General features: G+C 36.6%; 1 protein-coding gene across 9 annotated transcripts in view; it reads right to left on the bottom strand.

Annotated features, from left to right (window-relative positions):
• The window catches only part of LOC137237929 (uncharacterized), a 636,630-nt gene that overhangs the window by 39,975 nt on the left and 580,410 nt on the right, over nucleotides 1-16,245 (bottom strand). For 7 of the 9 annotated variants that reach the window (XR_010949057.1, XM_067762311.1, XM_067762314.1 and 4 more), the window contains 6 exons: nucleotides 8,930-9,056; nucleotides 6,466-6,567; nucleotides 5,930-6,358; nucleotides 5,380-5,783; nucleotides 5,094-5,263; nucleotides 1,961-2,138 (listed from right to left, as the gene is read on the bottom strand). Coding sequence is in view for 6 of the 9 variants with exons in the window: in XM_067762311.1 (XP_067618412.1) it covers nucleotides 1,961-2,138; nucleotides 5,094-5,263; nucleotides 5,380-5,783; nucleotides 5,930-6,358; nucleotides 6,466-6,567; nucleotides 8,930-9,056 (1,410 nt within the window). In the remaining 3 variants the exon portion in view is untranslated. Of the gene's footprint in view, nucleotides 1-1,953; nucleotides 2,139-5,093; nucleotides 5,264-5,379; nucleotides 5,784-5,929; nucleotides 6,359-6,465; nucleotides 6,568-8,929; nucleotides 9,057-16,245 lie in introns of all 9 variants that reach the window. The other 2 variants (XR_010949056.1, XR_010949055.1) reach the window with 1 other exon arrangement.

Raw genomic sequence — 16,245 nt, 5'->3', positions numbered from 1 at the left:
AGTTCACTAAAAACGGCTTCTGCAGAAACATCCCATTTCAATACATCTAACTATAGTATAAGAAAGAAGGTAATTCTATTGCCGGTTGTCGGCTGTCACTCACAGTTAAACATATTATGACATTTCGTGATATCATCTCAACAATAAAACAAATTTTTTACATTTTTGCTAGTTTGAAAAATTATTGAAAGTCTTCGGCGCGCCTAAGAACTCGGGAATCTTGCCGGAAAAAGTGTTGAATATAATACAAATTATCAGTTGCTTATTTAATCAAGTCATATGTATATGCTGCAAGTTGAGAGTACAAGTCATCGGAAGCCTTCGAATAACTAGGACATGGTTTCAAGCTTTTGCTGAAACATCTGGGCATCAACGATTCGCGTTACTCCCAAACACCGGAGCTTAACAGCTTAACTTGATCTTCAAAGCTTAAGGCTGTGCTTTTTTTGTGGTTTTGTGTTGACATGCCCGGAAGTCTGGAAACCCTTAAACATTAAACGTCTGGCCACTATAAGGTTGGACCAAATGTCATTTAAGCAGATATTTTTCCGAATTTGGCCAATTTATTTCAAAACCCATTCATATCAAATCAAATCCCCGAACACACTTTTTATCCCCAGAGCATTTAAAATGTTTTTTAACGAAAAGTGGCATATCTGCCATTTTTTCCATAACATATTCAGTGAATCTATTACAATCTGTCAATAATTGCGATACGATAGCCAACATATATACGATTAGTAGCATACATATGCCAATATGAATTTTTTCATGCACTAACACTCCACTCTAATGTGTCAGTTTAAGTTAAAGGTGTATTCCTATTTTTAATAAATAACAATAACCGTAGCTTGTTATGCATAAATATTGATAATTTTTGTTAGAGAATATTATTTAAATATTATTTGAAAGATAAAATATATTTAATAGTTTTTATAAGATTTAGATAAGTGTCGTCGGGTTCAAGATTTCAGTTTAACGAATGTATACGAAAATTAAAGATAAACCAAATGTAAATGAACTGATGTTGAATAATTAGTATTCTTCCAGAAAAAAACAAATATGTAAGTAATATTATAGGGTGATGCGCTTTGTCTTGCAAGGTGCACGGAGTGCACGAAATGTTTTTATCTTACGACAAAATATGCATCAGTACGAAGTGTTAAAAAATTGACAAAAAATAACCATACGACGAAAAATTATAAACACAATTTCTCTATCTTTTCGTGAGCTAAATGAGAGGAATACCATCGAAGCAGGATTTGCAAACATTAGAAAGTATACATACGTTTGAACATATTATTAATTGCACGGATTGCATTTCATTTTTTGCGCGTACATATATTGCTGTTAAGATTTTACATGCCGTGCAATTCACGCACAGTTTGCAAGACCAAGCGAGTCCCCCTAATGAAAATATTAAATTAATATTAATAGTAGCTGAATCAAATCCAATAAAAAAGTTCCAATTTATATAATTTGTTACAGTTTATTTCGAATTTTGTTTTGTTCCATTAACATTTATTATGAACATTTATTGCACAATAAAAATACATTTATTGTACAATACAATGAGATTAATTTTGTTTCTGATTTTAAATGAATATGAGTAAGTTAAATGTGAATTATAGATCATCTTTTTGATGTATTAAATCATGTTTATTAATGAATAGTTAAATGTATTTTAAAAATTGAATATATTTTATTGTTTAATTTATTTAATAGTTATATCAGACATCTATTGTTTACTATTTATTTTTAGCGATAGGTATATATGTCAAAATATGTTTTGTAGTTCTACATAAACCATTAACTTCCATCTGTCTTTTGTTTAGAATCAAATCAAAGGTCGTAAATCAACTGAAATTATAAACTTAAGAAAAAAATATAAAAAACTTAAATTTAAATAAAGATAAATAAGAAAAAATGAACTGAACCGTTCGACTCACTCACGACTCACAGTGCAATTCGTCACTATCATCACCGGGACCACAATTTTTGACGCCATCGCAGCGTAGTTTATCGGAAATGCAGTAGCCCACTTCGCATTGGAAATGGTATGTTGATTCGCAGAGTAGTCCAATGGATGGAGGTCCAGGACCTGAGTCTTGTATTTCAGTCCATACAATACGGAAGCCCTGAAATAGTAGACATCTTAGTTTTACTTATTACTATAGGCAACAAATGGCTGAAGCTAAAGAGCTATTCCATTGGTAATTGTGATAACGATAGCTAAAAAAAAATGGATATTTTAACGAATTTAGGGAAATCCTGGTTATTATGCACCTTCTGCTAATGTTCGAATCGCTAAACTGTCGAATAAATAACTCCAATATTCGGTATTGCAAACTGGTTTTTTTAGATTACTTTGGGATTACTTCACAATTCTACTTCACTTCACAACTAATAGCGTGTTTAAATCAAACTGATTAGTCATTCCTCAGCTTTCGCTGCTTTTATACTCTCTGTTGCCTCGTTTGCATATTTCTCCTAAGGTGTAGACGTTTCAACTTCTAGAACTGTTGTATCTCCTGCTTGGTAATTGAGCTATATGAGTGAATAACAACTTCGGCTGATGACTACATGTGTTTGTGTGTACATAGTTATGTGTGTGCATGATATAAGTTTGGTTGCTTACTGTATTTGATGTTGTGATTATTTACTAACAGCATAGTGATGGCGGCCGCCGTGGTGTGATGGTAGCGTGCTCCGCCTATCACAGTGAAGATCCTGGGTTCACGCCCGGGCAAAGCAACATCAAAATTTTAGAAACAATTTTTTTTTCAATTAGAAGAAAATTTTTCTAAGCGGAGTCGCCCCTCGGCAGTGTTTGGCAAGTACTCCGAGTGTATTTCTGCCATAAAAAGCTCCCAGTGAAAACTCATATGCCTTGTAGATGCCGTTCGGAGTCGGCATAAAATAAGTAGGTCCCGTCCCCCCAATTTGTAGAAAAATTTAAAAGGAGCACACGGAAATTGGAAGAGAATCTCGGCCTAAAATCTTTTCGGAGGATATCGCGCCCTACATTTATTTTATTTATAGTGATGGAAATATTCGTCACAATATTGAAGAAGGGAAAAAAGTGCTATATAAGAAATACTCATTCTGCAGGAAAATAAAACCGTAATATTGTAAAGAGTCAGCGACTTAAGTTGCTTAAAATATTCCCGGTGTAGGCATGTCTGTCGTTAAAGTGACTCAAGTTCACAGAAACAAAAGCTCAAGGAGTCTATTATAAATCTCTCCCCAGATAATTGGGCTGGTTCCAGAACAAAAATTATAGACAAAATTGCTAAAATACGATTCGTTCCTCTGAGCTATCATTTGCAATACATAATAATGCCCTTAATGACGTGTTTCGAAATAAGATGTCTTTGAACTAAAATCATGAAATGAGGCGACCTCCAATTATCGAAGAAAGTGCATAATCGGACCACTAGCCTAGACGAGGCGCTTTTCCGATCTTCCGATTATGTGTAGAATGCTTTCAAAAAACTCTTCGATGAAACCTCCTGAATATATATCGCCTGGTTACTTTCTTTGAAAGCGGCGTCACTTTCTACTCACCATCGATTTTTCGATAGGATTTGGGCTCAGGAAAAAAAGTTCCACTACGCATACCCAAAAAAATAATTTTCGAGCGTGCGAAATTTGATTTTTATGACTTTTTTCGACTTTGATTTTTAAGGTTTTTTCATGACCTTTTTCATGATCGATGGCGCGATATCGGTTAATAAATCCACCCATTCTAATGGATATACAGTATTGGCCGATGGACTTGGAGATGTTGAGCGCCTAGTGGATTCCATCACTTATGGCGTGAGTGAACCAGGATTGGTATGTTTACGCATTTCTCAGAAAATGAGCGCGATATCGGTTAACTTTCGTCCATACAAATCAACCCAGGTTAATATCCATACTAATCCTTACTGGACCCGAAGCAGCAAGATACCTATCGACGGTCTACAGCTTATCGCTGTCCCAAAGTATGTTAACAGAATAATGTTCCTTCTGTATCCTAGGACACCCACTGAGAAATGATGAATGAATTACCAACGATGATATAGAAAGGTAATACTTGTGAATAAGAGATGGTTACATGCAGTTGATATGACGAAGTGGAAGGCTGAGATATATACTTAAACATTACTCAAACATTACTGATCTAGATAACTGGGTTGATGATTCTAGGGCTGGTGTCTGCGGTGCTTCCTGTAGACGAAACCTTTAACTGCTGCATATATATGCGTTCTCACTGTTTGAAGGTTAGTTAGGTGTGTGAATGTGTAGCAGCAGGTGGAAACTCAGCCGGAAGTAACTTTGGCTGCGAAAGTCCAATTAGATAATTGAAAGCTGATACCACGCGGAGCAGGTAGTCAATAGAGCTTTCTTCTGCCCGGAAACTTATTGGTGGATATCGTAAGGAAGGAAAGCTGTCAAGATACCAGTGTCACTGTGACAGAGCAGCATTTCGAATTTTCTATTCAGTTTAATTTCAATCTTCTTCTATCGGCAGGGGTTCGAATATATTTCTGCTATAAAAAGCTTCTCGGCCAAATTAGTTTGCCTTGGCAGATGCCTTTCGTGCCAGCAACTGAAACACAGCAAGCCAAAAACTGGAAGAGCAGTTCGACCTCAATCTCCTCGTAGGTATATCGCGCGAAATCATTATAAAATCTGATATATTAAGACATGACATTGAAAGTATCTGAGCCACTAGCTTTTATTCCCTGTCAAACAAAGTCATCTAACTTAATACAGCGGCCGCCATCGTAACGTGATCGTCTAACATAGGGAAGGTCTCGGGAAAAGCAACATCCAAAACTTTAAAAACATTTTTTTTTAACTAGAATAAAAAATCAAGCGTTTCTCAGCGAAAATTCACCTGATGCAGGTACCGTTCGGAGTCAGCATAAATCACGTAGGTCGAAACCCGGCAATTCGGAGGAAACATAGAAAAGTATCACTATTTGAAAGAGAAGTTCAGCCCTAATCCCCTCGAAGTTACATCGCGCCTTGTAATTAAGGATTTTTGTTACTTATTATTAGCTTAGCTTTAGGCCCATAAAGACAAGAATTGAAATATTACTTACCGGTGCACCAACGGTTTTGTCGCTGGTTGTAAAACTGATACGAACAGTTTGTCCAGTGGATATATAATACCACTGTTCGATTAATGGCTTTTCACCACACAATTCCAATGGCGGTTGATCCGAGTCGACATTTACCCAAAGGCGCAGCACAGCCGCAGGACAGCCACGATCTAAGAATATGAAAAACAAATTGATAGAAATGACTGCCGATGTTTTTTTTCAAAAAATGGGCTTACTCCACTTTCAAAAAAAGCGTACACCCAAGTTGGTAGATAATTATACTTACGTGCTGGATCGCCTTCGATGGAGAAGTGCTCAAAGTTGATTGACAGCTTATAACCAGGACGTGCTGTCATTATCCAATTGCAAGCCATTGATGCCATATTACGACTTGGCGCCTTATAGCCAGCTGGATAGTTAGGAGATGTAATAATACCGGAATCTTGATTTGAAAAGTTGCCTCCACATTCGCCCACATCAGAACGGGGAGCTTCGAAGAAATAGCGCGCTTTAAAACCACTAGCCACATTCTCTTGATCCGTATGCAATGTTATGCGTAAACCCACTGCTCCTCTGGGGCTTTCAACGGGGCCAGGTGATGTCAGGCCACAATAGCGACCAAGGAAACGGTCGTTGTTATCACGATAAACAACATACATTTCCAGCCAGTCTTCAAAGCAAGCACTAGAGCTATTAAAAGTAACAAGAAGAAACTTTTATATATACGGATAGTATTGACAGACGGTATGTTTATCTGGATTTCTAAGCTGATTCGTTAGTACTTTGCGAATTAAGTGTAGGTAATTTTGATTGTTTTAGTGTGCAAAAAGTCTTACCCATAAGCTCCAGCGGTTGCATTTGAATTGCCATCGGCTTTAATTTTGAAATTATCGAAAACTATTGTGACCTGCTCATTGGGTTCGCCTAAAAACAGGTACGAACAATTCGTGTCGGATGGGTAATTAGATGGATAGCGTGGACTATTCAATTCGCCGCGTTTTCTTGAAGTGCTCACATATGTGAAACTACAAGTGCCATCGGGTGCCGCTGTACCGGGAATTTTGTATTCCGTTTCGAACGTATATTTACCCTTGAAACCACGCCCTTGCAGTTCGCCTGAGCTAAAAACCATTGCCAATCGAGGTCCATCGCTAAGAACTCTTTGCGTTTCATTGCCACATAATTCATAATCAAATTTATCATAGGCATCAGCAGTTTCTTGTCCTTTCAGATAAATTTTTAGATAACCATCTGTGCAATTAGATCTGTTGAACAGTAAAACGGCATTACGAATAATTTTGATATAATTTTTTTGTACTTATGTACTTAGACTCTAATTAGGTTTGTGACATGAAAAGTTCTAGATACTTACTCGCTCTTATCTTTATGCTCCACCTTAGGTATATTGAAAGCTGAGAATTCCAGTCGTACACGTTCCAGATGCTGAGCATCTTGCATGCCATAGATGAAGTACCTTGATGTGGTTTTTGACGTAATTAAAATATATTAAGATTTACAAATGCGCAAATTAATGGTAAATATAAAAATAATAATAAGAAAGTTAACATCAATTACAAAGATTAGGGTAGTGTAATGAACTCTGCTTAAAACAGAGGTCGGAAAGTGAATACTACTGCTCTACCATCAATCGCCGGGTGGTTCTCGGTGGGGTTCAATGTCTGTATTTTGTGTAGAGCATGACTATAGTACCAAAAAAAGGATATAGACGCAGTGAATATATCTCTACGACGCGCCGATTGAAGATTCAAGGGCTTACTTGGCGCAATACAAAGCTTTATATCTTCAAAACTTCTTCAGCCTAATTGCCGCCATCTACGCACGGGCGATTCCTGTTTAAATTACGTATGTATATGGCAATCTCTTCACGCGGCCCCCTTGCACTTCTCATCACATAGGCGGTTCTAAGTGCCGTGTCAAGTATACGGAACTCTTGCAGTTTGTTTATCTTATTACGGACAGAAACACTCACTGAATTTTTGGCGAATGCTGCTGGTGTGCCAGTCCCTCAACGGATCCAAATAAGTTGAGCTTACCAGGCTGTTATTCAGCTCTTGCACAAAAAATGTTTAAAGTTAACCGTATAACCTAGAGTTAGATAAAAGCAGCGGCTTGATAGAGACAGGTAAGTAGTTATAGATGAGCTATAAGCACCTTTTCATACAGTAGGATGACGCAAATATGACTAGAACTCTCGTTTCGATCAATGAGTTAGCCAGTTTACAGTGTCAGCGACCAATGCAACGATATTTGCTGACAGCCAGGCTGTCTAAAGACATTTGAACTCATTCATCCGTATATAGAATAGAGGTGCCGAGTCTGGATGGCTTTCATAGGCCGTATTAATATTGCCCTTTGTTGGATAAAAACGAGGCCCATAACTTCGTTTACGGCTGGGCTACCTTCTAAGAAAAATCAGTGAATACAACTTGAGTTAAATCAACGTGCCATGGATCCACCGCGATAACTGTGCGGCCAATTGCGATTTATGCGAGATCCCTTCTAACATTAAACAAATTCTTAGTGAGAGTTTAAAACTTCACTTAAGCAGATAAGCCTTTCCTCAACCTGGGCGAAATCGTATTGCAACTGCATTAGAGCTCCTAGAAGCCATCATATTTATGCGCATTTGAAGAGTTTGGGAAAGAAAGTTCAAATATAATGTTTAAACTCACATATTTCAGTTATTATAAAGAAGGCGGGTGTTGTGTGGCGGAAATTGGGAATAATCTTCTCAGCTGACTTATGGCTTTAAAGAGTTAGAGAGATAACGATTTTTTAACACTTCGTTTGGAATATTTTGCTTTGAATGGTTATCCAAGTTATTCAAAAGTTCGACTGATTACAAATTGAATGGCAAGCGCCCCACTGGCCCCATTTCTATAGAGCATGCTGGGTCAGAAAATGGGTTCTGAGTGCTATTTGTAGTAGTTAAAAGAAGTGCTATGTGAAGGACTCATTCACTTCTTTGCTTTTCCATTTGGTTCTTTCCATTTCTCCAATTACTTGCCTTACCAAAGTGGGCGCTGATAAAAAGTGTATTTTCTGCCTTTCACGCAAGATGGGCTAGCCAGCAGTTATTATAATCTCCGCAAAGCTCAGCATCAATCTTCTTCGGCACTCAATGTATAACGATACATTTTTCTGCTCCAAAACTTGAAGAGCCGTCTGATATTTTCATGCATAGTTTGTCTAAAGAAGTCTTTAGTAACTCACTCTCTGTTAGAGTTCGGGATAGCATCACATTCACTGCATTTTTAATAGTTATATTTTAAGATATCCACTGAGATAGCAGTGCTGAGTACTGCTTTGATATCAAGAATGGTGCTTAGTCCATATTTGTTGCCCTTAAGTAACCAAAAGGAAGCCAGAACCCGCTGCTTTAAACCTCACCACTGTTGCCACTTTGGTTCATTTGGAACAAAAAAGTCCCTTTTCAATTAGGTTGGCTCCCTTTTTGGAAATCTGCTAGACTTGTTGTTCAATTGTTCAGTTAAGAATCTGAATGATATATGAACCTTAGGTATCCATGGAACGCCCTATCAGATTATTCAAGAAAAAAGACTCAAAAGGATAGCAAAAATCAAGAGCAACTTATTTTTATGAAAAAAAAACAGTGTTTTGAAAAACTATCAAATATTAATGAAATGCTGCCGCGATGCTGCGAAATCTGAAGGGACGTAAGGGACTCACAAAATGTCATACCCCGTCATATTGTCATAATAAAATTTTATAACGTTTATCGCATTATAGCTATGTGACGGGGTAAGGCCCTTTATGAGCCCCCTACGTGCATTCGAAAGATAATTTGTACTTACCTACAAACAGTTTTTGGTATATATGGATAAGGATAATTTGGTGAGAGCACATAGCCCGTCGACTCCTTTCTCGACAAAATTTTTTGATCACATTCCGAGCCACGTATGTGAATGCCATCATTTTCGCCTAATATATATTCATTATAAATTTGTTTTTGTTTGTTTGATATGCATTAAGAGCCGATTTTTTTTATGAGCGCATAATTGTTGTTGCATTTTAATATTGTTAATTTTTGTGGAAATGAGTATTGTGGAGGAGATTTTGAAAAACGGGGTTAATATTAAATTAAACAAATTGAAAAAAAATAATAATTTATTTTAATTCAATATTAAAAGAGTCATTAAATATGTAATTAATAATTTTGGTTTATTAGGTGGTGATTGATTAGTTTGGTCGTTGCTAAAATGCAGCAAAAATCTACGCTGAATCTAAATAACTGTCATGTATTGACCAAAGTGACTGTGGGCTTCTCTCTCTCTCTTAAGTCGCCCATAAAGAGCTCCTGTGTAGACTATCAGCTAGTTGAGCAATATATTGTAATAATACTATCCCCCATGATGCAATAAAACCTCACAGGTGAAGCCAGTAGCACGAAGAAGATTTGACGGCACCATAATCCGGTCATGAAATTTAAAGTAGTAGATAGGGAAAATATTTGGTACTATTTTGCTACTTTTTACAACATTACTAATGTAATGTGTGGAAAAATGCCAAACTGGATGGACCACCACATTGGAAACGGTGAAATGAAAAAAGAGAACAGAAAACAGAGAGAATGTAAGCAAAAGTAGAGGAAGTTGGAGGGAAGTCAGAAAAGTAAAGAGAACAAGAGGAAGATGGCGAGTGACAGTAAAAGAAATAATAAGGGCAATAGTTTGAGACAAAGTAGTAAAAAGAGGTTAACGGGAAGATTAAGATTAAGGAAAAGATTAATAGTAACAGTGAGAATTAGACTTGGACATGAACAAGAGTGGGAAGAGTAACAGGAAAAGTGGGAATATTTACGGAATAACGAAAGGGATAGGGAAATTGAATGAGCCGATTAAAGCAAATTACGAAATGCAGAGGGGAGAGGAAATAAGAAAGAAGCGGGTTAGACACAGGAGAGGCAGCTGGATAAATAGAGAAAGTGACAACAATGTCTGTCTGTCATATTGTTGAGAGTATTTCATGTGTGTCTTAACGTTTTCAGGGCTATCTAGTGTTGTCTAAAATATTGTTCTAATGCGCCAAAGTTTTTTTTGCCATTAGGTGAATCTATAAGCTCTGATTTGTTGAAGCAACGTTGCTGTAAGACCTCTTCCGCTATATATTTTTACACCAGTCACCTCTTTCTCCTCAATGAGCCTCAGCGCTTGGTTTACATAAATAAATGTTGGATCTTGGGACCGTATACCATCAATACTGCTTTTTCTTATTACAAGCCTCTCAGTTACTCATCAGCAACTTCCTGATACTCAGTTGTATGTTTCCATGTTCCTTAATTGTGGACAATGTGATACTCTGAAGATCAAGCCATACAGTTCCGTTGACTAAAATTTATAACAAAGCCTCTCACAAAAATAAAAGCAGACCGCAGGCGGTGTTTTATATTTGCGAAAGGCATTAATATAGTATTTTATTTTGATACTGAAAAAATCAATTCTGCAATACTTAAGTTTCTAAGAACGAAAATTCTCAAACGCGACCCTGTTTTGTTGTCTTGACTTCCCAGGTCTGGTTTATTGCATCATGGGCATCCCCTATACTCTACAGGGAGATCCATAGTCTTTTTCGCCAACACTCGACATTAGTGATTCGCATGATATACAACCACATACAGATAGCTTAAAATGGTATCATGATAGCAAACATATTCTGGACTATCCGGCAGACAACCGAACGATTTTGAGCCGAGATTAACGTATACATATGTATATACATACTACTTTTTTCTTGGAAGTGAACCGGTTATTTATGATTCGATATCTCTGAAATTTGACAAATAAATTTGCATAAATTTGTATTAACGATACCTTTTAAAGGAAGTGAGCCAGGGACAATATATGTGAAAAATTTTACATAGGTATCTAAATATGGGAGCTCCCAAGAATACCTTCTTAACTAAACAATCAGTTATATGGGATGTACACTGTACATACATATTTAACACCGACCTTGTTTTTTTTTTTTTGAAACCTCTAAATAACATATATTATGCGTTCACACAAAAGATGAAATATTAGCTCTGTGAAGAACAACTATATTTTTAACTAGCAGACCCGGCAGACATTGTTCTACTTTAGCTTTGGTGCATCTGCATAACTTTTAAGCAGTTTTTACCTTACCTTCCCTTCCCCTCTATCATTTTCCTTGTCTTTTTATTAACCTTTCCATCCGCCTTTCTCTTTTTCTGCGTCTCTCTCACTTTCCGTGTTTTCCCTCACTTTTTTCCGCTCCATTTATACCTATCTCTCTATCTTCGTCTAACTCTAACTTTATCTCTTTCTCTTTTCCTTTTTCTCTCTAGTTCTTCTTACACCCCTCCATCCCTTGTTCTTATTCCCAGTCTGTCTCTGCTCTCCTTTCTGGAAGAAAATAGTGTCGTAAATACTTTTCTAGGCAAAGGCCTACCTATATACCAAATTTATGGCATATCGAACCGTGAATAGAAACTTCAAGAACGCTATTCTATCTCTGAAGTTGGAACAAACTGCACACGGTGTGCAAATTTGATTAAAATCGGTTAAATAGTATAGGAGTTCATCGCGGACAGAAAACGTGACACGAAATTTATTTATACATATTAAAATTGTACTGTTGTCAAAGAAATTCATGTAGTTCATTAGTATGACAGAAACGATGTCCAAAAGAAGCTAGACGCGTTTAAGGCATGGTGAACACGAGGCTACGCGTCAATATATTTCATGTAGATACAATTCCTCTACGCTTCAAGATCTTCATACGTAGCTACTTCCAAGCGTCGCTACAAAAAGAAAAATATTTGTAAAAAAACTAAAGAAATTAATTTTTGCTGTATAATTGCCATTATACAAAAGTTGATTGCGTATAAAAATAAAAAGGAAAGTTTTGACCACCGCGCATAAGTGAAAAAAAGAAATTTCACAAGTTTACAAACGAAAAATTGTCGCTTTCATGCAGCTGACGTCACGTACGCAGCTATCCATGCAAGTATATGTGTTCGACATCAAAGCGTACAGATTTCCCTTGCAGCATCTAATACGCGTCTATGACGCGTAGCTTCGTGCGCACCTTGCCTAAGTGTACTCTATTGTCAATTAATACAAATTATGTATGTATACTAGACTGGGTCGATTTATTAACCCATATCGCGCCATCGATTTTTCGATAGGATTTGGGCTCAGGAAAAAAAAAAAAAGATCCACTACGCATACCCAAAAAAATAATTTTTGAGCCTGCAAAATTTCAACGATTTTTTCGATTTTTTATGAATTTGTTCATTTTCAAGGCTCCAAATCATTTTTTATGTATTTTTTTCGTGTCAGTTGGCAAATGCAAAATTGGTGAATGCAGTTTTTTGAAAAAAAAAATTTCTTTTATGGAGATTTAGAAGAATTTCGGTCGAAAAATCGATTTTTTTTGCAGGCTCAAAAATTATTTTTTTTTGGGTATGCGTAGTGGAACTTTTTTTCCTGAGCCCAAATCCTATCGAAAAATCGATGGCGTGATATAGGTTAAATTTCGTCAATACAAATCGACCCAGGTTAATGTATACGGCTTATTTTAACCGCTATCGTCTTTAGTTTAAATTTTACCATAAAAGTGTATACATATAAGGTGTCTATGAATATGTTTGAATATTAGTGTTTCAAAAATAAACCATCTGTTGTCGTTAATTCCATGAGTTGATGTTTGCCTTCAAAAGTTCTATGGAAAAATCTTAAGTCCTTGGGGGCACAGCGGAAGATAAAAGTGCTTGTAATCTGCACCCAGAAATATTAAATTACTATTTTTAAGCATCTAACTGCCTAGTGGGATCACCTGACATACACATTAGTGCTGTTATGGTAGAGCATGCTAGGGAAGGCGAGTTTTTGGCGAATTTTTTTCTGCATGTGAGACTTTTCACTCGCTTCATCTAAATTTCTCCATCTTTGAAAAATGGCAAACATAATACCAGTGACAAGAGTAAATTGTCCTACTATACCACAGGCCAACTTCAGACCAATAAGTATTTTACCGGCTCAATCGAAAGTGTTTGAAAAATTATTGGCGCGACAAATTACTAGCCACTTGAACAAAAATAGTCTGCTGAGTACATACCGGGCTTCACAAGTCAGCATAATTGCTCTACAGCTATGCTTAAAATCTTTAAGGATATTCAACCCGCTTATGATAATAATTTTCCTACAGTATTAGTGTTGTTCGAGTTCCTAAAGGCTTTTGATGCTTTGATCACAATTTACTACTGCAAAAGTTATGTTATTGCCATAAATTTTGTCGAATCGGCAGCAGCAAGTTAATTGTGGTAACGAACTAGTCAAGCTTCAAAGAAGTTTGCATCGGGGGCTCTATTTTATTTTGCATTGTTATCAGTGATATTTTATAGTGTTGCTGAAGTTTGTCGATTCATCTCTATGCTGATGATACACAGATCTACTTGTCCAGGCCGATAGGTCTTTTTGAAAATTTGATAGCATGGCTTAATGAAGATCTCATTCGTATTTCTGACTGGTCAAAAACTAACAATTTCCTATTTTTTATTCTAAATACTACCTTAGCTCCATGTCACCGATATTTCATGACGGAATGCATATTAAGTTTGATGAAAGTGTAACTTACTTGGGTTTCAGAATCAATACAAGATTGTCATGCTTAGATCTGGTAAATGCCGTTGTAAACAAAATCTATATATATAAAATTCAAATTATGAATGTATGTAGGTATAGATCGAGTTGCGTCCTAAACGGATCGACCGATCACAACCAAATGTGCACAACCCACTAGAAACCTTCCAAGGATGGTCATAGGCTAAAAATAATATCGATATAGAAAAGGGGCGTGGCACCTCCCATATAAATGGAATTTAAAATACTGCATATCTCTGGATGTAGTAATTGTAGGATAGTGAAAATTGGTAAGGAGCTGTATGAGGTTAAGTCGTAACACCTCCAGTAAAATGTGGAATTGGGGGAGAGGGCGTGGCACCTTCTTAAAATGGGATTTTTCAAAACTATGGCTGCCTTACAAACTTAGGTTATTATAACAGCTAATGTTTGACTACAGAGTTGTTTGGCTGTTTTTCCTTTTGAATGTTTAGTAATCTTCCGCCGTTAAAATTTTTTGTTAACTTCAGTCTATCCACATCTTCTATCTATATATATAAAGCTAAATTATGAATGTTTCTATGTAGGTATAAATCGGGTTGCAGCCTAAATGGATCGGCCGATCACAACTAAGTTTGAATCACGCACTAGAAACCTTCCAAAAATGGCATAGGCTAAACATAACTTCAATATAAAACAGGGGGTGGCACCTACCATACAAATGGAGTAATGAAAATTGGTAAGGAGCTATGTGTGTAACAGCATCAGTAATATATGGAATTGAAAAAAAAACAAGACAAATGGGGCTTTCAGAACTATGGCTGCCTTGAAAACTTAGGTTATTTCAACATGTAAAGTTTGATTGCAGAGTTGGGTTTGTCTGTTATTCCAGTAGTACTCTTTTATGTTATCTTCAGAGATGGTATTTTTGAATAGGCCTGGAGGAACCGAAAAAGCATTTCTGTTTAATTTGATATTAATTGATGTAAGAGCAAAAAGAGAAATCACTATGGCAGTTGCTTTATCGAATACCCTTTGTGTGGTGGACGTACAACTCCGCTTTTAAATGACCACTATCTGCAAATATCTGATATACCGATGTGCAACATAAGCCAACGGTCAGGCCAAAGTGAGGGTGTGTGATGTATGCATAAACAGTCGGTGCAAGTTTTAGAACAAGCCCCTAAGAATTTAAGGTGTAATCACAATCCTAAAGGTGGTGCTTTCCTGTTACTTGCTGGAACAGCCGCAGTTGAAATAAATGCGTGCCTTTTCGTCTAAAGACGGATTTACGTACAAAAATTTACTCTCTTTAGAAATATGAGAGGGCAATTTGGCGGAAACACTTCAGCAGCAGCTTTTGTTAAACAACTTCATGAAATTAATTATGGCAAAATACCTATTTCTTTACTAACAGATTTGATTTTTTTCCTGCAAGTTTTTGAGAAATTATGACATCACCTGAAGCTTTTATCTCTAACATTTCTTCCAAATATTGAATCTATCTTTACAAACTATAAATTGCTTTGAGAAAAGGCATTTAGGCACCTTAAAATGAGGATGTTAATATCACTAGAACCAAGACAACTTATCACTCTATTAACACAGTCGTGGAAGAGTCCCAAGCTGTGCATATTCGATTGAGTTTATTAGCTCTTTTGAGCCATCAGAAATTTCTCCTCATCAATTAATCCTTAAAAAAGGGCCCATTGTATCATAATATTTATGCTTCGTTATTTCGATTCTCCACGCTTACATAGTGGGACAAGGCTTTTATCACAAAACTTTTACGGATGTCATTGAAGCAATTCATTTTATCGGAAAATTTCGAAAACAAAGAAGTTTAAAACCAAGGATTCCATTGAGATCCGATAGATTTGTCTATTCAATTTTAAATGCCTCAAATTTCCTATCCCTATTAATGAAGCTCAAGGACGATCATTAGCTGCGAATCAAGGGATTGATGAGCGCAATATAAACCTTTTTAGCTCAGGGCTTCTGCAACTCAATTGTCAACCTCACCTACGCGAGGGCAATCCTGGTACAAATATGAATATATCGTACAACAACAGTCATTAGCTGTAGCAGAAGTCAATCTTACCAACTCATGTTTTACACATGGCCAGTTACGCGTAGCTTGCATATTTTTATAGACACGTGGGAAAAACCCACGGACATAAGCTTGTATACTATATTCTTAGAAAACTGTATTGATTAACACATATATACACAAAAGTCATTGTGCCTGTATGAAAACGTAAAACATGCCCAGCGCGCTTGAACACTCAATCTCATCGTTCCTAAGTTTTCTTACTTGGACTTTTGTTAGCGCCGTAAAGCTATGGAACCCTTTGCCGAATGAAATAAAACTTTTGAAGCAAGAAAGCTGTCTTGAAACTGCAGTTTTTATTACCTATGACCCCAAAGCCGCAGACAGACAGGCGTACGGAGTTCATTAAGTTGTGAATTTCCTTTTTTACTCTGATAATTTTGTGATATGAAAAACTTCATTCATCTCTATAAGTTTA

Source organism: Eurosta solidaginis, chromosome 1, assembly GCF_040869045.1.
Source record: "Eurosta solidaginis isolate ZX-2024a chromosome 1, ASM4086904v1, whole genome shotgun sequence".
Classification (NCBI taxonomy): domain Eukaryota; kingdom Metazoa; phylum Arthropoda; class Insecta; order Diptera; family Tephritidae; genus Eurosta; species Eurosta solidaginis.
Note: the sequence above shows the minus strand (reverse complement) of the source record. Positions and strands in the feature narration are given on the sequence as shown.